The sequence below is a fragment of the Scyliorhinus torazame genome, chromosome 8 (assembly GCF_047496885.1).
Source record: "Scyliorhinus torazame isolate Kashiwa2021f chromosome 8, sScyTor2.1, whole genome shotgun sequence".
In the NCBI taxonomy this organism is placed as follows: Eukaryota; Metazoa; Chordata; class Chondrichthyes; order Carcharhiniformes; family Scyliorhinidae; genus Scyliorhinus; species Scyliorhinus torazame.
The window spans coordinates 262,982,280-263,007,263 of record NC_092714.1 but is presented as its reverse complement, the minus strand read 5'-3'; the positions used below and the strand labels follow the sequence as shown (position 1 = coordinate 263,007,263).

The following is a 24,984-nucleotide window of genomic DNA, read 5'->3' as shown; positions in this document are numbered from 1 at the left end:
CCTCGCAAAATGCCCTTTCTTCCAGCAGTCGCTGCAGATCGCAGAGCGGGCTGGGCAGCGTGGGCGTGGATGCTGGCCCTGCCCGCAGAAGCAGCACGGTGTGCCCCCATGGTGAGCGGGTGGCCGCGTGGCGCAGGCCTGTAATACGGCTGAGTCTGAGGAAGTCCGGGTGGGGCTCACAGAGTTCGCGGGGTACGTACCCAAGTTATGTCGGGCCACCTCCAGCGAGGATGTGAGCGTTAGCGTGTCCTGGAGGTCTTTTGCCCCGTTTTCGAGCAGCCGCTGCCGGATGTAGGTCGAGCGGATGCCGGACACATGTGCAGGTTCATATGGACTTCCCCTGTCACATCCTGATGGTCACAGTCCCTGGCAAGCACGGTGAATTTCTCGACGAATTCGTCTAGCGATTGCCCCGAGCGCTGCCGGCAAGTAGAAAGCAGATGCCTGCCGTGTACCTCGTTGATGGGCTTGACAAAGAGGAGTAACCCGACCGCCTCTTCATAAGTCGTCGCCTTTTCGAGCGTGGCGGAGATTCTGTGACTCACCCGGGCATGGAGTAGGCGCAGCTTGCGTGGCCCCAGGATGGGAGTCTCTGCGGAGTCCAGGTGGGCCTCGAAGGACCGCAGCCAGTATTTTAAAATTTCCTTCGCCTCCAGAGTCCGTGCTTCCAGGTTGAGCTTCTCCGGTTTTAGGCCTGCGTCCATCCTGAATCTAGTTTAGTCTAATAAATTGAGGTACCCTCAATAACGACGCTTAGAGTGTAAACGGTAAAGAAGGCTTTATTAGACTAAGAACTATGCTAGAGCTGAGACATGTGCTAACTGCTGCACAGCCCACAAGGCAGCCCTTTATATATGGCTCACAGATGGGCGGAGCCAGAGGCGGAGTCCCCAAGGCTCTAAGCCCGGTCTTAAAGGGGACATCACCTTACATGATGATAAGGCAGTAACCGTTGAAATGAAATGAAATGAAAATCGCTTATTGTCACAAGTAGGCTTCAAATGAATACACTGGTGAGTTACTAGTACTATACATTCATCACACACCGTGATGCCCTCTGGCTCCTAAATGGCAAATCCAGGCAACGCCGATGTCCGGCGACACGGCTGACACATCTGTGATGTTGGGGCCAGCCGATGTCAGGATCCCTATCCAAAATGGAAAACCCTGCCCTGTCATGTTGAGCTGGGAAAGTTTGTTCAACCCATGAATGGAAATAATTTCTCCTTGTTTACACTTACTAAAGTCTCAAATAATACTGAACACCTGCCTTTAGCCGTGTTCGTTGACTTTAATAACTCAACTTAAATCCCTCAAACTCTTGTCCCTGTGGGTGACAGTCATATATTTCGTCAATCTGTAATTTAGTCAACCAAGCTATCTTGTTACCATGGCAACGGGCCCTTTTCGCATATTTTGAACCAACTGAATGCTTCCTGATGTGAAAACACTCGGGGTGATTTTAACCTAACTCGTTGCAGACGTGAATCCCATGGGGTTGGACAGAAGGGCCATTTTACACATCCCAATATTACACTCCATTGCTTTCAATGAACGGTAAAATCAATCAGGCTGCAACAACAGTGTTGCTCCTTTGTGATCTGAACTTTAGGAGCATTTACTGTTCAAGCACACCTCATGGGTCCAAGTTAAGAAAATTTGGCAATAAAAAAATAATGCGCATAAACGTGTTTCGAAGTTGAGGCAAATCTAGGTGAGGAGATGTCGCGTTTGCTGTAACCCGACGAACCACTTCTGATAATTCCAGACCCTTTATTTTAATCAGGCAATTCTGTGGCCTACTAAGCCTCAACGTTTTGAAAAAAATAAACTCCCATTTCCTGGAACCATAAGTTGTTTCACTTTTTCTTTCTGTGAATGATTATCCCTGTCTCTTTTGACAATACATCACTCCCTAATTCCTAGGATAAGCTTATTAATAATCCCTCGGTGTGCCCATGAAGTGAGCAGATGAGGTAGGTACGTGTTCAAGTCTTCTGCAATTTGTTTAGGATTCATTTTCTGTGTCTGAGACCTGTTTTATTTTGTGGCTGGAGAGGGGCGGGAGGGGGGTGGGGGGGGAGAGAAAAAAATTGGTTTCCGGCTGCTGCTGTTTTGAATGTTTTTAAAGGGTAACCTGAATACGTGTTGACAAAGTGGAATTTAATTTTATCTCCTTGATAAGTGAATAATTTGTGCTGTTTAATTTGATAGTGGTAATGCTGTTATGCGTGTGGCTTATTTAGTAGAAACTCAAGTCAGTTTACAATCTACCTTGCTCACATCTCGGAAGCGAATGATGTGAATTCTCCAGGCACTGGCTCTCGCAACTGTTATTTACCTGTTCAAGTGCCTTCATTGTTTACGGATCTGCAGTTTATGTCCAGGATCTGTTTATAGAGCTTTTACAGTCATCCCTATTGGCAAAAGGTTAACTTTCGATCTTGGCGTGAACTCTCAGGAACATATTTAACCGATGAAACGTTAATGGCTTAGGAAAGAACGAGACAAATACCAGGAACCAAGGGACAGGAATAGGCCAAGGATTTGCTCCAAAGTTCAGTTAGATCATGAATGATCTGCACCTCGACTTCAGTTAGCCACCCATGCCCCGTATCTCTTCTCAGTCCGACCCAACAAAAATCTATGATCTCAGTACTGAAAGGACTGATTTCCTCCGGGATCCGTAGCCTATTGGAGAAGGGATTTTTGCCACCCTTTTTGAAAGTGCTTCTTGATTTCCACCCCCCCCCCCCCCTGACTCTGGCTTTAAGATTACGTCTCCTTCCTCTTGATTCTCCCAGAAGAAGCAACAGTTTCTCCAAACCTCTTTTAAAAAATTCAGCAGTGGTTAGCACTGCTGCCTCACAGCGCCAGGGACCCGGGTTCAATTCCGACCTTGGGTGACTGTGCGGAGTCTGCACGTTCTCCCCGTGTCTGCGTGGGTTTCCTCCGGGTGCTCCGGTTTCCTCCCGCAGTATTCAGTTATACATTCAGCAAGTTTAACAAAAAGAATTTTCTCCACTGAATCACATCGCTCTCATGGCAGCTTCTGATTCGCAATCGCCGTGAAAACTCTGTGATCAGGGGGGTGCTCCTTTTAAACGTCTCCCCAGCACTTGCTCCAAGTCCAGTCGGGGAAGAGGAGGAAGACTACAACACGTTTTACAGAGGGAGACCTCCGCAAGCTTCTCAATAGGGTCGAGCAGAGGCGGCAAACACTCTGTCCTCGATTGGGCAGACGTCTACCCAGCAAAGTGACCAACCCCGCCTGGGAGGGGGTGGCCGGGATTGGGAGCGCCGGCTCACTCCATAAGTGGGCGGGGTCTGCAGTGCAGGAAGAAGGTGAATAACCTGCTTTGTGTGGCCCGGGTAAGTTGGCCTCCTCGTATCTCCCTCAGCACCTTTTTAACACAGCCCTCACCATCTCCACGGTGATCTCACTCCCACCCACCTTGTGGGATCACATGCATTGTCCCCCCCCCCCCACACACACACACACACAATCCCCCCAGTAGCTCTGGCGCCCCTCAATTCCCCGCTCCTACTCACCTCCCATGCACTTCGACCCCATCTGACCTGACACGACTCCCACCCACGCTCTTCCCATCTGCCTCCTTGCAGGACAAACCCGGGCACAGCAGGCGTGAGCGGCCACAGCTGGCCAGACTGATGCCAGAGCTAAAGACCCTAACCCTAGTCGAGGAACGAGCCCTTGAGCTTGTCGGCGAGGAGCGGGACCACACCCATGCAGAGGGTGAGGTCAGGGTCAAAGACACAAATGAGAACCCTCAACACATTCAGCCATGGAGCAAGCCTCGCCTGAGTGACCTTTCTCCAATCAGTGACCCCCTGACCCGCACGAATGCCATCTCCTTCCATTGCAGGTCACTCAGCAGACTGGCCGGGGCCATCCTCACAGACCCTGGACACCGCGGTGCCGAGCAGCTTGGGTGGAGGGAGACACCTCGGAGAGCAGCATTGAAGAGGCGTCACACTGTCTCCCGCACCCTCCATCAGCGTAGACACACACCTCGGTGGGATCTACCAGTCGGCAGGTTTCTGGCTCACTCACTGGTGAGCACCTCACGCCTGATGATTCCCAGCAGGTGAAGGCAGGGATGTCCCAGGGATCTGGCACTTGGAGGGATGCCGGAGACCAGGACAGTCATGAGGCCCTGGTCGATGATGTGACCCTGGGGTTTGGTCGACCCAGAGCTGCAGGAGCTACAAAGGCAGAACTGCGAGGGTCAGGAAAAGGGCTGACAGCGTTCCTCCTCAAACTGCAAGGCTCACTGGAGGATTCCAATCGCCTGCTGTCCAAGGAGATGGTGCTGTCACTCCAACAAGGTCAATACTGCGAGAGTGGGGACCTCAGTGGTATCCTTGGTGCAGCACCTGCACTCCATGGTGGGGGGGAATGCCCGCTCCATAGTTCAGCTCATGACCTTCATGGGTGAGGGCATGAACTCCACGATGTAGGGTTTCAGCTGGCTGGTGCAGGCACTTGGCGGGAATCCACGAGGGTCTGTGACAGAGGACAGAGGAGGTTCTGGATCTCACTATCCCCTCTATCCCATGGAGGAGCCCACGGATCAGCAGGAGCGCAGCTGGGGCCTCCCACCCAGGGGAACCTGTGGGTCTCCGGCCCATCTGACAGTCACCCTGTGAGTGAAACATGTCCAGCTCTGCACACCGAGGAGAGCAGCACTTCACCACCCGTGCTGCACAGAAGCAGGCTGGGACCCTCAAGGACACGACCCCTCAGAGGCCACCTGTCAAGACCATCTACAGGCAATGGACGTGGAAGTCAGCAGGCCACCTCAACCTCAGCTGTGGATTCTGGGGATACACCTAGACAAAGTGGGAGGGTGAGGATGACTAAGAAACATTAGGCCCCTAGTGAGCTAGGGTGAACCTAGGCACTATTAGAGATAAGTCACCATTGTAATAACTAGCTAACATTAAAAATCATGTTGATCACCCATAAAGAGTCAGTACTCTGTCATGTCCTGGCACCATGTTCCGCAAACCCCTCGTGGAAACTCGGCACTTCCTCTCTGTGCAGTGTGAGAATGGCAGCAAATGTCCCTCCCACTTCCCATGCTGACGACACAGTAAAGCTGTGTCGCCCCTGGCACAGGCCCCCAGCTGTCCCCCAGCACCCCATCCATGGAGGTCACCCAGCAATCCACCCCCCCCCCACAATTCCCCATCTTGAGGTGAGAGAACCTTTAAGTGGTAGTAGTCATAGATTTGGAAGGTGCCTAAGGAACCTTGGTGAGTTCCTGCAGTGCATCTTGTAGATGGTACACACGGCTGCCACTGTTCGTCAGTGGTGGAGTGAGTAAATGTTTGTGGAAGGGGGAGCAATCAAGTGGGCTTCCTTGTCCTGGATGGTGTTGAGATTCTTGAATATTGTTGGAGCTGCACTCATCCAGGCAAGTGGAGAGGATTCCATTGCACTCCTGACTTGTGCCTTGTGGATGGTGGACAGGCTTTGGGGAGTCAGGAGGTGAGTTACTCACTGTAGGATCCCTCGCCTTTGACCTGCCCTGGTAGCCACAGTATTAATATGGCTAGTCCAGTTCAGTTTCTGATCAATGGTAACCCCCAGGGTGTTGATTGTGGGAATTCATAGAAACATTGAAAATAGGAGCAGGAGGAGGCCATTCGGCCCCTCGAGCCTGCTCTGCTATGCATTATGATCATGGCTGATCATCCAACTCAACAGCCTAATCCCGCTTTCCCCAAATATCCTTTGATCCCGTTCTCCCTGAATACTATATGTAACCGCGTCTTGAAAACATACAATGTTTTGGCCTCAACTACCTCCTGTGCTAACATATTCCACAAGCCGACCACTCCCGGGGTGAAGACATTTCTCCCAATCTCTGTCCTAAATGGTCTACTCCGTATTCTCAGACTGTGTCCCCTGGTTCTGGACACACCCACCATCGGGAACATCCTTCCTGCATCTCCCCTGTCCTGTGCTGTTAGAATTTTATAGGTTTCTATGAGATCCCTACTCATTCCTCTGAACTCCAGCAAATACAATTCTAACTGATTCAATCTCTCCTCATAAATCAGTCCCGCCATCGCAGGAAACAGTCTGGTAAACCTTCGCTGCACTCCCTCTAGGACAAGAAAATCTAACATCCTTCCTCAGATAAGGAGACCAAAGCTACACACGATGTTCCAATAACATTAAAGGATCTCTGCATCCTGCTCACAGCACACCCTCCCATCCAACTTGGTGTCATCTTCAAATTTGGACACAGCAAGAAGTCTTACAACACCAGGTTAAAGTACAACAGGTGATATCTGCCCAGCAAGGAGGCGTTGCCTGAAAACAAGTCGCCAGACCCTTTAAACCTAGAGGCTTCCAGCCATGAAGGGCCACTAAGGCCTGAGAGTGAACCGCCCTCCTCCTCCGAGATGCTGATACTGAAGCCCCCACCCCCGCCCCCTGAGCTAAAGTTGTCTGGGTTCCCTGCATCCACTCCGCTGTCCCCTCTGCGACGGGCACCCTGGAGGATAATGGCGACCTGAGCACGCACTTCCGATAACCCCTTCTGAAGTGCGGGCGCCAGGTTTTTGTTTTCATACAGCTGCCAGTGTGACCAGTAAAGTCCCGGTGGGAGGGCTCATTTATGGTATTATAACGTATTTAAATTAGGTTCAAGGCGTTCCATAGCAGTATTCTCATTCCGCCACTGGTGAGGAACCTGGAAGATCGGAAGCCCAATTTCTACCAGCAAGAATCCCGCTGCTTGCCGTATTTTCCATCCATGTCGCTGCGCTCACTGATCGCTCACAATGACTCAAAATTCCGCCATAGTCTCGTTCTGTTTATGATATTTTATGACCATTATTAGTATATTTGGAAATGGCTTTCCAATAATGATACAGATCAAGCGGACGTTTTGGCCTGGACAATGTCAAGCTTCTTGCTGAGTATTGGAGCCACATTCATTCGGCAAGTGGAGAGTATCCCGTTACACTCCTGACTTGTGCCTTGCAGACGGTGGACAGTGTGATGGAATCATTGGTGTGCGGAACCTATGGGGCAGGATACGTGAGCATCGTCTGAACAAATGACTTGTCGAATATTCTGTTAAGTGGACTGACATTGGTTTTAAAGCTTGTATTATCTGAGTCCGTGTATTATTAGAGTATTGTATTGTATTATTAGAGGGCAGCACGTTAGCATTGTGGATAGCACAATTGCTTCACAGCTCCAGGGTCCCAGGTTCGATTCCGGCTTGGGTCACTGTCTGTGCGGAGTCTGCACATCCTCCCCGTGTGTGCGTGGGTTTCCTCCGGGTGCTCCGGTTTCCTCCCACAGTCCAAAGATGTGCAGGTTAGGTGGATTGGCCATGATAAATTGCCCTTAGTGTCCAAAATTGCCCTTAGTGTTGGGTGGGGTTACTGGGTTATGGGGATAGGATGGAGGTGTTGACCTTGGGTAGGGTGCTCTTTCCAAGAGCCGGTGCAGACTCGATGGGCCGAATGGCCTCCTTCTGCACTGTAAATTCTATGATAATCTATGAGTCAGACGCTAATTGGAAGGGAACCGAAACTTGAATGCAGTGCTATCCAAGTTCATGACAAATGGGAGTGCCGTACAGGCAGGCTGAGGCAAATGAATCGCCGAGCAGAACCTGATAGCCAAGTTCCACATGCATGAGTGCGGCCTCAACCGGGACCTTGGATTCATGTCGCATTACATTCACCCCCCACCATCTGGCCTGGGCTTGTGAAATCCTACCAACTGTCCTGGCTTGGGGCAATTCACACCTCTTTAACCTGCGATTATCCCTCTCTCCAGTCACACTGTCTGGACCTGTAAAGACTTAATTACCTGCAAAGACTCGCATTCAAAGTATCATCTTGCATCATTGGCTTTGTCGATATATATGTGTTTGTGGAACCTACCTCTTCACTCACCTGATGAAGGAGCTACCCTCCGAAAGCTAGTGATTCCAAACAAACCTGTTGGACTTTAACCTGGTGTTGTAAGACTTCTTACTGTGCCCACCCAGCTCAACGCCGGCATCTCCATATCGAAGAAAATGATGGCTGGATCCAAGAACTAGCAAGAGGCAAATGGAGGGTTGCTACAGCTGTTTCATTACTTGAAGTAATTGACTAACCACACTTGGCCATTCAGTGCCTCGGCTTGTCACTGAGGGTTCAGATAAAGGTAATGTTGGTGGAGCCATGCTATCAACACCATTGTAAGCAGAGCTGAGGTGTTCTGGAGAAGGGCGGCATGGTGGAACAGTGGTTAGCACTGTTGCCTCACAGTACTATGGACCCAGGTACAATCTTGACTTTGGGTGACTGTCTGCGTGGAGTTTGCACTTACTCCCCGTGTCTGCGTGGGTTTCCTCCGGGTGCTCCGGTTTCCTCCCACAGTCCAAAGATGTGCATGTTAGATGGATTGGCTATAGAACATAGAACATTACAGCACAGTTCAGGCCCTTCGGCCCTCGATGTTGCGCCGACCTTTGAAACCATTCTAAAGCCCATTTACACCATTCCCTTATTGTCCATATGTCTATCCAATGACCATTTGAATGCCCTTAGTGTTGGCGAGTCCACTACTGTTGCAGGCAGGGCATTCCACACCCTTACTACTCTCTGAGTAAAGAACCTACCTCTGACATCAGTCTTATATCTATCTCCCCTCAATTTAAAGCTATGTCCCATCGTGCTAGCCATCACCAACCAAGGAAAAAGGCTCTCACTGTCCACCCTATCTAATCCTCTGATCATCTTGTATGCCTCTATTAAGTCACCTCTTAACCTTCTTCTCTCTAACAAAAGCAGCCTCAAGTCCCTCAGCCTTTCCTCATAAGATCTTCCCTCCATACCAGGCAACATCCTGGTAAATCTCCTCTGCACCCTTTCCAATGCTTCCACATCCTTCCTATAATGCGGCGACCAGAACTGCACGCAATACTCGAAATGCGGCCGCACCAGAATTTTGTACAGCTGCAACATGACCTCATGGCTCCGAAACTCAATCCTTCTACCAATAAAAGCTAACACACCATACGCCTTCTTAACAACCCTCTCAACCTGGGTGGCAACTTTCAGGGATCTATGTACATGGACACCGAGATGAATTGGGCCATGATGAATTGCCCCTTAGTGTCCAATTGTTAGGTGGGGTTAAGGGAATATGAGGGAGCGGGATGGTGCAGGCTCGATGGGCCGAATGGCCTCCTTCTGCACTGTAGGGATCCTATGATTCTACACCTTTGTGTTGAAGCTCGTATCTGTGGAACTCGGGTTGATTGTGAGCTTCTGTTGGGTTTGTAGACAAAAACACGGAGTCCTATATGGAAATACTGGACTTATAAAAAGGAGCCATTTTGTTTAATTTTAAAATGGACATGAGACACCAATGATGACTAACGAATGCCCCATTCACCATTGACAGGGATGACTGCAGAGGATCTCTGCGGAGCAATGGGGTCACCTATCTGTGCTTCCAGACAATTCAGGGTACTTATCAAACACATTCTGAGACTGATTACCATCTCTGGAAGACAAAGGGACACAATAGTGATCTCCTCTCAAGGTCCCTGGCTATAATGGCCTCGACAAAAGAGTGCATATCAGGTGGAATCCGCATCTGGGGCATAAAACGTGAGGCTGCCGTCCCCGGCCAAAGAGATCCTCCTGGGATTCTTCTGAAATTCCTCTGGAACTCCCTCCCTCGACTGCATGCTAGTTGGTCTGTGTGGGTGTGTGTTTGTGTGTGTGCGAGCGCTGAGGAACAGCAGCTAGAGGTTACTACGCACACTGAAGGAAATAAATATAGTGACTGGAAAAGGGAACTGAAATCTCTCAATTGGAATACACGACACCTGAACCATATTCATCAGCAGGAGCCAATATTACTGAAAAGAGACGTATCTCATTACCATCTATTCCTCACAACTCGAGGACTTCCGTATAACTTTTTATGAATGTAGATGCATGTGTTCTGCCATTTCTCCTTACTCTTTTAGTAGTTAATACACTTACTCTATCTTAACTCAATAAAGCCTGGTTAAGTTGGCTCCTTTTTAAACACTGGGGGCGGGATTCTCCGACCCTCTGCCTGGTCGGAGAATCGCCGGGGGGGGGGGGCGGCGTGAATCCGGCACCGAATTCTCCGGCGCCGGGGTTTTGGCGGGGGCGGGAATCGCACCGTGCCGGTCGGGGGCCGTTGGCAGTGGCCTCCCCCCCCCCCCCCAGCGATTCTCCGGCCTGCGATGGGCCGAGCGGCCGCTCGTTTTAGGCCAGTCCCGCCGGCGTAAATTAGAGTAGGTACTTACCGGCAGGACCTGGCTCTGCGGGCGGCCTCCGGGGTTCTCGGGGAGGGCGCGGGGGGATCTGGACCCTGGAGGTGCCCCCACGGTGGCCTGGCCCGCGATCGGGGCCCACCGATCCGCGGGCAGGCCTGAGCCGTGGGGGCACTCTTTCCCTTCCACCTCCGCCTTTGGGTTGTGGGGGTGAAACCCACGCAAACACGGGAAGAATGTGCAAACTCCACACAGACTGTGACCCAGGGCCGGGATCGAACCCGGGACGTTTCGCGCTGTGAGGCAGCAGTGCTAACCTCTGCGCCATCGTGCCACCTAGAACCCTGTTAAACCTTTGTTGCTACCAGCAGAGGGTGGATTGAATAAAGAGACGGAGCCAATCATCACCCCTCACCCCGGTTTGTAACGATTTTGGGGGGTGGGGTGGGGGAGGGGGGGGGGGGGGGGGATTCCCAGCCAGACGGTGACCAATCGAGGGGTCTCACTCGGATCAACAACTTTTGAGGAACCCCACCTGGGGCTGATAATAACTAGTGGCTACATCTTTGAAGAACAGGAGTTGGAATTCTACTCGAGAACGATCTGATCTTTCAATGACTTTGTGGTTGAAATCTCTGCTCTATAGAATAGACTGCTCGATAAATCTGAGTGAACAATTGTTGTTGTATTTGCTGCTCAATGTGTAATTTATAAGTTATATGAACTGTGAATTGCCTGTTAATTTGCATTCAATTTATCTTGATTTTAGTTTGATTGTTAAAATAAAAGTTACAAAAAAGTGAAACCTTCCGCATTGGCTTTTGCTGGGGCGGTTGGCAAATATTGTTGTTTTGTTTTGTTGGTCTCCATGCACATTGTAACATCAGGCTTTGGAGAGTCAGGAGGTAAGTTACTCGCCACAGAATTCTCAGCCTCTGACCTGGCCTTGTAGCCACAGTATTTATGTGACTGGCCCAGTTCAGTTTCTGGTCAACGGTAACCACCAGGATGTTGATAGTGGTGGATTCAGTGATGGCAATGCCATTGAATGTCAAGGGAGATGGTTAGATTCTCTCTTGGAGATTCCTGGCACCTGTGTGTGCTACTTGCCACGTGTCAGCCCAATCCCGAATGTTATCCGGGTCTTGCTACATTTGGACATGGACTGGTTCAGTATCTGAGGAGTCGCGAATGGTGCTGAACATGGTGCAGTCATCAGGGAATATCCCCACTTCTGACCTTATGTCGGAAGGAAGGTCATTGATGAAGCCGCTGAAGATGATTGGGCCTCGGACGCTGCCCTGAGGAGCTCCTACAGCGATGTTCTGGAGGTGATTGACCTCGAATGACCAGGTATGACTCCAACCAACAGTTTCTGATTGCTATTGACTTCAATTCCTGTGGGGCTCTTTGATGCCGCACTCTGTCAACTGTTGCCTTGATGCCAAGGGGAGTCACTCATCTGATGATCCCACAAATACAAATGAGCTGAATAAACTGTTACATTGTTGGTGTTGATGGTTGAGGGATATATGTTAATGTCTGCCTCGTTTTATACCCAATATGAGCCTGTTACTGAAGATTTTTTTTAAATACACATATCGATACAGGCCCCAATATTTCTAGTTCAATTAATTGTGATGCATCTTCTTCCCATTTATCCCTACAGATCTGTCTACTCTGGTGCTGAGGTGGAAAGATATCAATGTCTAACAGGATAACAACAAAACATCCAAGCATGGACCAGATAGAAACAGGTCAGTTTCCCAAAATTGACATCTCCTATTGACATGGCTGTGCATTTTCACACCAGAGAAATGGCTGCATCAATGGCCACTGACCTCGAACGACATTGAGTTTGAAGGGGGAGATGGTGGCGCAGTTGTATTGTCACTGGACTAGTAATTCAGACACCCAGAGTAACGCTCTGGGGTCCTGGGTTCAAATCCCACCACGGCAGATGGAGGAAATTGAATCCAATAAATATCTGGAATTAAAAGTCTAATGTCGGCCATGAAACCATTGTCGATCGTCGTAAAAACCCAGCTTGCTCACTAATGCCCATCAGAGAAGGGAATCTTCCTTCCGGTCTGGCCTACATGTGTCTCCAGACTCCAGAACCACACAGAGATATGGTTGACTCTTAATTGCCCCCCTCTGAAATGGCCGAGCAAGCCACTCAGTTCGGGGGCAATTAGGGATGGGCAGAAAATGCTGGCCCAGCCCAGCGACGCCACATCCCAAGAACCAATGATAAAAAATCATTTACAGCAGAGAAACAGGCCCAACTGGCATCATTTAAGCACCACACAAGCTCCCTACCGCCCCCTCTTCATCATACCCTGCTCTGCCTCCCTCCCTCGTGTGTCTACCTAGCATCGACACTATCAACTACTCCATGTGACTGTGAGTTCCACCTTCTCACCCCTCGCTGTGAGGACCTTTCTCCTGAATTTCGTATTGAATAACGTCTGTCAAGAAATAACACTTGCGACCCATCGAATTTCTGTGGCAATCAAAAGGGTCTCACCGAGGGCGGAATTTCACAGCCCCACTCGCAGTGTATTCGAAGGTTGGGGAGCTCAAAATAAATCAGGGCGCCTGCCACTGTTGTCTCACTCACTCCAGGCCTGCCCACCATGTTACCATGGGCAGGTAAGACATCAGGTTGCCTGCTCATCCTTGGGAGGCACTTTAAGACATGATTCCACCTCTGCAGCCATGACTTGTATGGCAGGGGAAGGCGGAAGAAAGGCAGGCAGCCTGGCAGCTTTCACTGCTGGAGCTGCTTACCGGCAAGAAGGGGTGGGTGGGGGAGGTCTCCTTTGGGGATCCCCTATGCCCACCGAGGCGCCCCATCCCCAAGGTGGTAACCCCCCCCCCCCCCCCCCCTCCCCGGTTTTATTCCCCACCCAGATGTCTAAAGCCCTACCTCCCCAACCCCCTCTTCCCCTCGCTGTCACTGGGGTCTGCCAGGTATGCTCGACCCAAATCCCCGATTTACCTGAAGTCCAGGATCCATTACGTCTTCATCATTGGGGACTGCCTGCTGTCAGATTGGCTGTCAGCTGTCTCCGGTGGAACGTCTCTCCCTTGGGGGTGGGGGTTGAAGTCCCAGTCTGAGTCAATTAAGGCTGTTCCCAGCATAATATCACTGCGGGGGGTTCCGGGACAATCCACCCCATTACTCCCAAGGCTGTGCCAATCACCATTACATTGTTCCATCTGCAGAGCAGCCAGTTTACAGCAAGGTGACATGAACAGGATATATATTGGCCCTCGAAATCATCACAGAATTGTTCTACTGCAGAAGGCGCCCACTCGAACCATCGTGTCTGCACTGGCTCTGCAAATGAGCATCTTAACTAGTTCCGTTCTACTGTCATTTTCCCCATAAGTCTGCACATTGTCACCTCTTCAGATAATCAACAAATTCCCTCTTGAACTGAACCCACCTCCCGCACGATCTCAGGCAGTGCATTCCAGACCCTAAGTGCTTGTTGCCATGGTTGTCAACTGGGAGAGTTGCTTTAACGTCCCATCCAAAAGATGACACCTCCAACAGTGTCCGATCTAGATTTTACTCTCGTCACTGGAGCAGGATTTGAACCCCTCAACCTTCTAACCCAGAGGTGACCAAGTGCTGCCAACTGAGCCATGGCTGACGGAGGCTAGCTTTCTCAAAGTCATATACCGCATTCACTGGATGATATTCCTGTTAATTGCAATTGATGCCATTCCTCTTGAAAGACTGTTCACGACATAGAACATCGAGCATAGAACATACAGTGCAGAAGGAGGCCATTCGGCCCCTTGAGTCTGCATCGACCCACTTAAGCCCTCACTTCCACCCTATCCCCATAACCCAATAACCCCTCCTAATCTTTTTTGGACACTAAGGGCAATTTAGCATGGCCAATCCACCTAACCTGCACGTCTTTGGACTGTGGGAGGAAACCGGAGCACCCGGAGGAAACCCACGTACACACGGGGAGAACGTGCAGACTCTGCACAGCCAGTGACCCAGCGGGGAATCGAACCCTGGGGCCCTGGTGCTGTGAAGCCACAGTGCTATCCACTTGTGCTACCGTGCTCCCCTTTTTTTTTAGAACATAGAACATACTTTTCGCTATTGTTATGGGCCAGGGCTTAGAAACTCTGAAGTGTATCTTCAAGCTCGCCTGACCTATAACTTTTATGTTGAATTTGGCTAGGATGAGCACAAGAGTCTTCACTTCAGGTGTGATTCAACAGACTTCCTCGGTGCTTTTATCAAAACAAAGTTTATTATAAGAATGTAGTTAACATATATGAAACAGTTATCAAGAATTTGTTCTCAATTACAAACATGAAAAAACACACAACTACAGTAAACTATGTATATAACTCTTAATGAATCTCCCTTAGCTGTTCCAATTCAATACAAAATCCAATTAACCAAAACCCCTTTTTAAGGACATGGCCCAGCACACTGTAATCTCACTTGAATGGGACTGGTCCTTTCCCTGATCCAGCCTCCAAACAGTAGATTCAAAACTCCTTCCGGAAAGCAACTCTATCTTTAAAGTTACCAAGGTAGGTTTGCCACACCTAATGTGCCTTCAGTTCCCTGGAACAGCTTCAAAATGAAACCAGGGAAACACTGCTTCTTTCTTCTGCAGTCCAAAGCAACAAACCAAAACTGAAACCAGAACACTGGACCCCCCTCTCACCTGAGAGCCACAGCCCAGCTCCACCCACAAATGACATCACTGAAGCCGTGCTGCAAGTCATGCGATAAGACAAACCTTTATTAAAGGAACACTCACATGACATTATGTTAGTTTACTCGTCGGCCATTTTCAATTATATCCTCTCCTTCCTACTTTTGTAGCTTAAGGGCGGTGGTGCAGTGGTTAGCACTGCTGCCTCATGGCGCTGAGGACCCAGGTTCGATCCCAGCCCTGGGTCACTGTCTGTTAGTTTAGCCACATTGTGTGGAGTTTTAACCCTGGTTAAACATTCTCAATGGCCATGCCTCGGCCAATCAGAGTCAACTTGTCAGCCAATCTGCGCCCTTTTCTCCTATAGTATAAATTGTGGTTGTTTGAAATTTGGCATTCTTGTTTCTTCTGCTGGGTGCAAGTTGGAAAACTTTGAGAATACGTCTCTCTTTTCAGCAATAGTCAAGTCTGTACTGCTAACCAATGGAGTAAATTTCCATCTTTGTCTGGGCAGTAATCTGGCAAAGCAGATCAGCCCATTAGAGAACCCACTGGACATAGACTCCATTGAAACCAATGGGATGAAAATCATATAATGGACAGGGCATCCATTCTGACCAGGTATTGCTCAGGTGGTGAAGGCAGGGGTTTTCTTCAATGTCTTTTGGGCACCAGAATATTCCTCTCTGTGAACGGAATTCTGTTTACTACAGAATAACGACATCTGCTTAGGATCATTGATGAAAGCCTCCACGACGGCCAAAGCAAGACACTGCGAACGCTGGAAATCTGAGATACAACAACAACCTTTATTTATATAGCACCTTCGACATAATAAAACAGCCCAAGGTGCTTCACAGGAGCATGAAGCTGAAAATAACCAGAAAATGCTGGAAGGATTCCTCAGCAAGTTAGGTAGCATCCGCAGAGAGAGGAACAGTGTTAACGTTTCAGATTGATGGCCGCCCGATAGCCCTGGAAGGTGTTCAATACTTCACAGATTTTAAGCGAGTACAGAGGCAGGAAACTAAGGTGGGGGTGGGGTGCCAGAAAGAACACCAGAAAAGGCCTGTGATAGCGTGAAGGAGTGGAATGATCAAATGACGAAAGGGATAGAACATAGAATATAGCATACAGTGCAAAAGGAGGCCATTCGGCCCATCGAGTCTGCATTGACCCATTTAAGCCCTCACTTCCACCCTATCCCCGTAACCCAATAACTCCTTCTAACCTTTTTGGACACTAAGGGCAATTTAGTGTGGCCAATCCACCTAACCTGCACGTCTTTGGACTGTGGGAGGAAACCCACGCAGACACGGGGAGAACGTGCAGCCTCCGCACAGACAGTGACCCAGCAGGGAATCGAACCTGGGACCCTGGCGCTGTGAAGTCGCAGTGCTATCCACTTGTGCTACCGTGCTGCCCTAATGATGATGGGGTAAGGCGGGAGGGGGGGTTGGTGATGGGTAAAACATGATGGGACAACACAGTTACCAGCTGCCTTTCTCCCCCTTTCCTCCTGTGTCTGAACAATCTGGCGACCTGGCTCATCTCTTATTCCTACAGTGGAAGCTGTCGCTCAGGAAATGAGCAGAGCGATTGAGCTGGGAGACAAGGAAACGGCAATCGAGTGCGCCAGGAACCTGGCTGAGAAACATGCACCTGTCATCGTCCAAATCAAGGAGACTGCCTTTCCTCAACATGAAATCAAGTAAGTGAGATTAACCAGGATTCTCTGGGAAGATGGTGCTGGCAATGACCATTCTATTTCCCAAATAAACTGAAGATGGGATAGAATCATCAAATAATGTAGCACAGAAAGTGGCCAATCAGCCCATCATGGCTGTGGTGGCTCCTTGGTAGGGTTATTCAATGAATGTGACTCCTCTGCTCTTTCCCTATGGCCCTGTAAGTTACTTTATCTTCCAGTATTTATCCAATTCTCTCCTCAAGTTACTATTGAATATGCTTCCACTGTCCTTTCAGTCAGTGTTTTCCATCACATCATAGTGCATCATGTAAAAACAATGTGTCCGCATGTCGCCTATGGGTTCTTTTGCCAAATCACCTTAAATCTGGGTCCTTTGGTCACACAGTCCTCTGGTTCTGAGAGAGTAAAGAAGGAAAAGCTTTCGTAACTTTTGTTATGATCAGGCAGGTGGTCATCACCTTGCTGACCGAGTCCCAAAGGGAAACTAAACAAGCTATCACAGCAATTTTTAATTTGTGCTTACGTGTGCTGAAGTCAGGTGTCACAATTTCTAATACTTTTAGATCTTTTAAATAGTAAATTAAAACATTTATTAACAAAAGAAAAGAAAACTTAAACACATAAGATTACACTAGTCTTACGAATGTTTCCCAGAGATTTTTAAGTGATTCGAGTCACAAACACCCCTTTTAGGCAACAGACCCTATGGATAATGTATAAAGAATCCAGTAAATTGACCACAGGGTACCCACTGTTGCTATCAGGAAGGAATGTCACAGTGCTTAGCGCTCTCTCTCTCTCTCTCTCTCTCACTCACTTCCCTGTGGAGGATGCCAAGAGCTTTATAACAAAACCCTACTTTTCAAAACAGCAGACACTTCTCTAGGTTTCTGGAGACTGCTCATTTTGCTTCTATTTCCAGCTCTCTCCAAAGAACACACTTAACATGGCTTAATATGGCGGCTCCCCTCAACACAGCTACCACCCTTTCCTTAGGTATGTGTATCCTCTTTTATCTTTAAAACTATTGTTTTCAAGATCTCTCTGAACTTAACTGTGTTCAAAATATAAAGATCTTTCATGTGCTCTGTTGCCCCCACTCTTGGGTCAAACAACATTTAATAAATTTGCTTTATTCATTCAATTGTGACCTTTTACACATAAAATTCCTTTTTACTGAAATGAAATGAAAATCGCTTATTGTCACAAGTAGGCTTCAATAAAGTTACTGTGAAAAGCCCCTAGTCGCCACATTCAGGCGCCTGTTCGGGGAGGCTGGTACGGGAATTGAACCGTGCTGCTGGCCTGCCTTGGTCTGCTTTAAAAGCCAGCGATTTAGCCCAGTGAGCTAAACCAGCCCCTGGCTCTTTGCCCTTTACCAATTAAACACGAATAAACCTCCTTATCCCTTGAAACAAATTTCCATACACGTTGAGCAGGATACCCGTCCCGCCGTACCCATTTTCAGGTGCGGCACGCCCCCCCCCGCCGGCAGCTGGCCGATGGGGTTTCTCACTGTGGGCACCCCCCACACCACCGGGAAATCCGCGGGCAGAGGATCCCGCCGACGGAGAATCCAGCCAGTTGCCTTTACTTGGTGATCTCTGCTTCAAATACCTGTCATTACACCTGGCTCCTTTGATGCAGCCCAATTACCTTCAGTTTAATTAAATTAAGCACACACAGCCCCCACCATCCTGCTTCACAAGAATACCACAGAAATATTTTATAAGTATTTTCCTCTTCACATTTTGATCTCCTTTATCAAATCTCTGGTGAACGGAATGGTGAGTAGAGAAGTGTTGTGCCCTGTTGCTGGGTTGTTGGTGACCCTGTTCAGGCCTGTGCCAGTTTATTTTGAGTTTAGATACTAGGGTATGTGGGACTGTGAGTGAGTCGGCATCTTTTTTAATCTTACCTCAGCTCCCACCAATCCTGGGCCTCATGGAGCGAAAACTGGTGTTCCTTCTATTTGTGCTCTCATAGTTAGCTGTGTAATGGTCTTCAAACATATAACAGCCCCTAAGGATGAAAGAAAGAAAGGTGGAACTGAACCACTGTAGCCCTCTCAAATTCCTGTTGGCAACTCACACTGACTGACAACATGTGTTTGTATATTGCTTAGCTTTACAATGCCCCCCTTCACCTTCGCTGCTGGTTTACAAACAAAGCACAAGTGTGATTTAGAACGAGCAGCTTATTTTTTCTGAGGTAACCATATCCCACTGCTTACTTTCAGATTAAGAGTTGGGGTTGAAGATTCACAGTCGCACGGAACATCCATCACAATGGATGTCTTTCCGTACATGACCATTGCAACGCTGAAGTCAAAGGTAAAATGAGAGGCTAGTTACAATGTAATCTGATGCACAATCGGGAAGAATACACCCAGAATAGCCAATAATATGTGGTGAATTATGGGGAGGTGGACATCATGATGACAAGTGCGAGGAAAGCATAATCTACAAGCCCCCCCACATTGTGAGTAATATCACAAGCTAGATTATGCTTTTCTGACTTGGTCAGTAATGGTTAAGGATCTTTTGTTTAGACTTTGAAAAGATACTTTGGTGCCAGCTGTGCCTCAGTGGATGACACCTTTCCCTCTGAGTCAGAAGATTGTGGGTTGAAGTCACACTCCAGGAATGTGAGGCACTATGGGATAGACTTTGAACCAAAACCCCATCCTGTTCCCTCAAATGAACGTTAAGGACCCCCACAGCACTACTTTGAAGAAGCGCGAGGGGAGTTCCCCCCAGTGTCCTGATCAACAATTATCCCTCATACAACATCATCAAAAGCCGCTTATACCTTGTCATGATCACATTGTCGTTCTTGGGAGCTTGCAACCTTTCTTTATTCATTCATTGGGCGTGGGTGTCACTGGCAAGGTCGGCATTTGTTAAAATTCGAACCTGGCAGTTTGACTCTGACTGGTCAAGGCATTGCCCTGGCAAGGAACCAGAGAATGGCTGTCACCTATTCTGAGTATTGCAAACACAGGCTGGTTGGGTGTGGTCGGCACCTTGTCTGTTACAAACAACTGAAGGGACATGCTATTTGATATGAAGCAGCCTTGAAGTGCTAATAATTACGCTGAGAACCCAATTTAAGATTATCAGCTGGGCTCACAGTGTAATGCACTTATGTGTGCCAGAAGCTACATATACTAATACACAGAATAGACAGAAAGAACATGTACACACATTGCACCTGTTTCAACTAAACATAGGAACTAGGAGCAGAAGTAGGCAATTCAACCCTTCGAGCCTGCTCCGCCATTCAATCAGATCATAGCTGATCTCTTCCTGGTCTCAAATCCATCTCCCTACCTGTTCCCCATATCCCTTTAACCCGATTTTAAAATCAGAAATATATCTATCTCCCTCTTGAAACCATTTAATGATTCGGACTCCATCGCAATATAGGGCAGCGAGTTCCACAAATTCACCACCCTCTGCCTGAAGTGGTTCCTCCTCATCTCAGTTTTAAATCTACATCAGGGGCGAAATTCTCCCCCAACGGCTCGATGTCCGCCGACTGGCGCCAGAAACGGCGCCAATCAGACGGGTATCGCGCCGGCCCAAAGGTGCGGAATGCTCCGCATCTTTGGGGGCCGAGCCCCAACATTGAGGGGCTAGGCCGGCGCCAGAGGGATTTCCGCCCCGCCAGCTGGCGGAAATGGCGTTTGTTGCCCCGCCAGCTGGCGGAAATGGCGTTTGGTGCCCCGCCAGCTGGCGCGGAAATGCGGCGCATGCGCGGGAGCATCAGCGGCGGCCGACAGTTTCCCGTGCATGCGCAGTGGGGAGAGTCTCTTCCGCCTCCGCCATGGTGGAGGCCGTGGCGGAGGCGGAAGGGAAAGAGTGCCCCCACGGCACAGGCCCGCCCGCGGATCGGTGGGCCCCGATCGCGGGCCAGGCCACCGTGGGGGCACCCCCCGGGGTCAGATCGCCCCGCGCCCCCCCCCCCAGGACCCCGGAGCCCGCCCACGCCGGCATAAATACCAGCTTTGATTTACGCCGGCGGGACAGGCAATTTCTGGGCGGGACTTCGGCCCAACCGGGCCGGAGAATTGAGCGGGGGGGTCCCGCCAACCGGCGCGGCCCGATTCCCGCCCCCGCCCAATCTCCGGTACCGGAGACTCCGGCGGGGGCGGGGGCGGGATTCACGGCGGCCAACGGCCATTCTCCGACCCGGCGGGGGGTCGGAGAATGACGCCCCTTGTTCTAGATTTCCCCACAAAGGGGAACATTTGGTCTACATTTACTTTATCAATCCCTTTAGTATTATATATACCTTGATCAGATTCCCTCTCCTCCTTTTGAACTCCAGTGAGTATAAGTAAAGAAAATAGGCAACAACCATTACCTAGTTCATTCCCTAGGATCAATCAGAGACAACCTGTCTGGCTTGTATTTAAGCAAAGCTTGGCAGTTAAGTGTCAAACATCAGTGAACTGGTGCATTTGCCATGACAACACCTCTACCAATCAGAGTTCACTTCCCAACAAATCAACACTCCCTTCCCATGAAGTAAAAATTGTTGTTCCCTTTACATTTGGTGTTATTGCAAATTGTGCTGATGAGTGCCAGACAAAAAGCTTCAACAACATTTTTCAGTAATACACAAAAGAAATAATAATTGGTCTAAAGAAATAGTTCAGCTCCCTAATGAGAGATCTACGATGGCTCAACGGGTGGACTACGTCGATGGAATTATCACAACCTGCTTCCACTTATCCTTATTTAACATCTTTAATGTAAAATACCCCAAAGTGTTCAGAATTTGACACCAAACAGATTAGGAGATATTAGGACAGAAGATCAAATACTTGATCAAAGACGGGAGTTGGAAAGTACTTTATAAGCTACTTTAGGACATGTGGCTTTGAGAACAAAAGTGACTGCATATCTAAAATATGGGCCCATGCTTTACATTTATAAATAAAGTACAAGAGGACATGAGATAAAAGGAAGGAAGTAAATAGAATGGGAGGTGACATGTGGAGTACAAACACCAGCACATATTAGTACGGTCTGTTTCTGTGCAATGTATTCTGGCAAATTCTACGGTGTATCTTAAAGGAGGAGAGGCACAGTTTTACACCATAGGAACTGATCATTTGGTCCAACTGGTTTGAGTTGTTATTTCAGCTGCTCTCCTCCACATAACTCTCCTCTCATTGTACTTCATCCAATCCTATCAGCTAGATTCTATCCCTTTATCCCTCGTGTACTTGTTGAGTTTCCCCTTAAATGCATCTATGCTATTTATTTCAGCTGTTCCCTGTGATAGCGAGTGACTGAGCCATTAATGTCCACTTCCCATGAACGAATATAAAAATAAGTTCCATTCTCTGACCATTCTCTGTAAGAATTCCATCAACACCAGGTTAAATCCAACAGGTTTATTTGTAATCACAAGCTTTCGGAGCGCTGCTCCTTCATCAGGTGAATGGAGGCAGGTTCACAATCACAGCATATATAGGCAGAGAGACAATTGCAAGATAGGGGCTTTTCACAGTAACTTCATTGACGCCTACTTGTGACAATAAGTGATATTATTATTAAGATAATTACAGATTGGAATGTGAAGAAAGGTTGGAATGTGAGTCTTTACAGGAACAAACATTGTGAGTGGAGTGCGTGATAATCACAGGTGATCGAGGTTGAATTGTCTCAAGCCAGGGCAGTATGGTGGGGGTTACATGTAATGTGACATGAACCCAAGGTCCAGGTTAAGGCCGTCCTCATACACTCGGAACTTGGCTGCCAGTTTCTGCTCGGTGAATAAAGAGGTTTCTCCTGAATTCTTTATTGAATTTGTTTGTGACCATCTGATATTTATGGCCCCAAGTTTGGGACATTCCTCTAAGTGGGACCAGACCCATCCAAAATTGTAATGAGCTCTGCCACAGGCCACCTGATTGGCCTTCTCTCTACATTCTGTTCAGTTGTTCCTGTTATTTATAACCCCATCAAATGGATTTGGGGTCCCATCTTTCTACCATCTTCCCACCCACCCTGAGTACTCCCCATTATACAGGGGGTGGGCAGGTACCGAAATTGAAAGTCCAGCTGCCATATTTAAATGAATAATTAAAGGGCAATTAGGTTTCACAAATGCTGCCCAATCCATGAAGATTGGCATCAGCAGCCAGGCGGGAGCAGGAAGTCCAGTTTTTAACGTAAATGTTTAATGGGCAGGGAGAAAGGAGGATCGCCCTTCAGGAGCTCTGCTTTGCCAATCACGGAACAAACTCCCCCTTCCTTCAAGAAACCAACATTATTTTTTAGCTGTAGCCTGTGACCTAATAGTTATTATGGGCCAGGGTTTAGAGAACACCAAAGTATATCAAGGAGTTCACCTGACCCACAATTTTTAATAGATTTTGGTTATGGGGAGCACAAGGGCCCACTTTACAGGTGTGATGCAACAGAGATCTAAAGTATATTTAAACAAAACAATGTTTATTCTATGAATCCAGTTAACATTTTATAAACACACAATAAACATCTTATCAACTACCAACACTGATACCCCCCCCCCCCAAGATACAGTACTCTATAGGTAACCCTTAGTAACTTTCCTAACAATATCCATAAGTCAAAAAACCTTTCAAACAAAGACAGTAGGTTTGCATTCCTTACAGAAAGAGGTATTACTTTGAAATTATCAAGTGATCTGGAGACATTCTTTAGCATGCAGAAAGAGAGAGACCAAAATACACCTCCTTGGTTTGAATGCAGCTCTCCAACTGAAAACCAAACTAAAACTCAGAGCCAAAAACAGTTTCCAGCTCAAAGCCAAAGTAAAAAGCAGAGCCAGAGCCCAGCTCCACCCACACAATGACATCACTGCAGCCACTTGAGAAGACAAACATCTCTTAAAGTGACATTCCCATGACATAGTTCAAAATCATTTCAAGAGAAAACGGGCGTGGTTTTCCGGCTGCGTTGCGCCCGGCACCGATCCTGCTATTCCCGGTGAATAGTGGGAGAGCCCGAAAACAGGTTTCGCGCCGGGCGCCAACTGACCGTGAAACCTCCGACCCACGGCGCCCGACGCAATCTGGGCGTGATCCAGATCAGCATATTTAAATTAGTCTTAAAACTCGTTTAAATATGGGCAGACCATCTGAGGCCGGAGTCTCCCGGCTCCCGGGGATTCACCAGCCCCATACGGTGCAGCATCAGGCCGGCGGCAATCAGTACCGGTTTCCAAACACAGAAACCAGACGTGATGGCCACTCTGGGGGGGGGCATCTGGAGGCCATTGCAGCCCTGGATGGTTGGGGACAGTGGCAGTGCCAACCAGGCATTGGGTGCCAGGGTGCCAATAGGCTCTGCCAAGGGATGGGGCATAAGGGGGCATTTCTCAACAGAGGCAGGGTGAAGGGGAGCATCAGGGGGGTGCATGAAGAGGATAGCCTGAAGGGAGTAGCCTGGAGGGGTGTGTAAAGGGTGTATGAAGGGTGGGTAGGATGGGGGTGAAGGGGAGGCCTGAAAGGGTGGTTCTGAAAGGCGGGTCTTAAAAGTGAGGCGTCCTCAGTGACCCAATGCGGGATATGCTCAATTGTGGGGGGTGATGCCCCGATGCCGATGAGGATGGATGGGGTTGGAGCCAGGTCACCCTAATGCCTGGGTGGTTTGGGGTTGACGTGGACATTTAGTGATGGAGGGAGATTGCCCCTCCGGGGGGCGAGGCTGGGGGTGTTGCCCCATGTACGTGGGGGGTTGCGATGTCCATGGATGGGGGAATGTGGGGGACCTTCAACTTCACTTTGAGATACGGGAACCCTTTAAAAATGGCGCCCCGATCACTGAGGAGCAGGTCTTGCCGGCGCCATTAGTTCCCCTCTCCACAAAACATTCTACGGGCGTGATTCTCTTGGCACGTTGCGTTCAAGCGAGAGCACAAGGTGTCCGGAGAATCGCAGGAGAAACCTCCAGCAGACCCCCCAACAGCCTCCGCGCCTCGGGGGATTCACCCAAGTCCAGCGAGACGTCAGAGTCAGAACTCCGCCCAAAATGGGCGGAGCCAAATGACACTACGAGTCATAGGAGTGGTGACGTGGGGCTGTGAAAACTTTCGAGTTTACAAACAACACTTAACGTTAACACTAACGAACAAACATTCAACAAACATGGTGCAGGTTCCATCAGAAAGGACACCATATCTCTCCATCAGTTCCTTTTTTCTCCATCATCTGGACACCTCACTGTTCAATAGCGAACAGGGTCGCAAAGGGATTGGTTTGGTGGGAGTC

The 24,984-nt window shown here is 48.9% G+C and overlaps 1 protein-coding gene across 2 annotated transcripts in view; it reads left to right on the top strand.

Annotated features, from left to right (window-relative positions):
• Positions 1 to 1,848: 1,848 nt before the first annotated feature.
• rbck1 (RanBP-type and C3HC4-type zinc finger containing 1) overlaps positions 1,849 to 24,984 on the top strand; it is a 60,145-nt gene continuing 37,009 nt past the window's right edge. The window contains exons 1-4 of one of the 2 annotated variants that reach the window (XM_072515237.1): positions 1,849 to 1,980; positions 11,971 to 12,058; positions 16,571 to 16,715; positions 18,955 to 19,048. In XM_072515237.1, coding sequence (XP_072371338.1) covers positions 12,007 to 12,058; positions 16,571 to 16,715; positions 18,955 to 19,048 — 291 coding nt within the window. In that variant the 5' untranslated portion in view covers positions 1,849 to 1,980; positions 11,971 to 12,006. The remainder of the gene's footprint in view (positions 1,981 to 11,970; positions 12,059 to 16,570; positions 16,716 to 18,954; positions 19,049 to 24,984) is intronic. The other variant, XM_072515238.1, reaches the window with a different exon arrangement.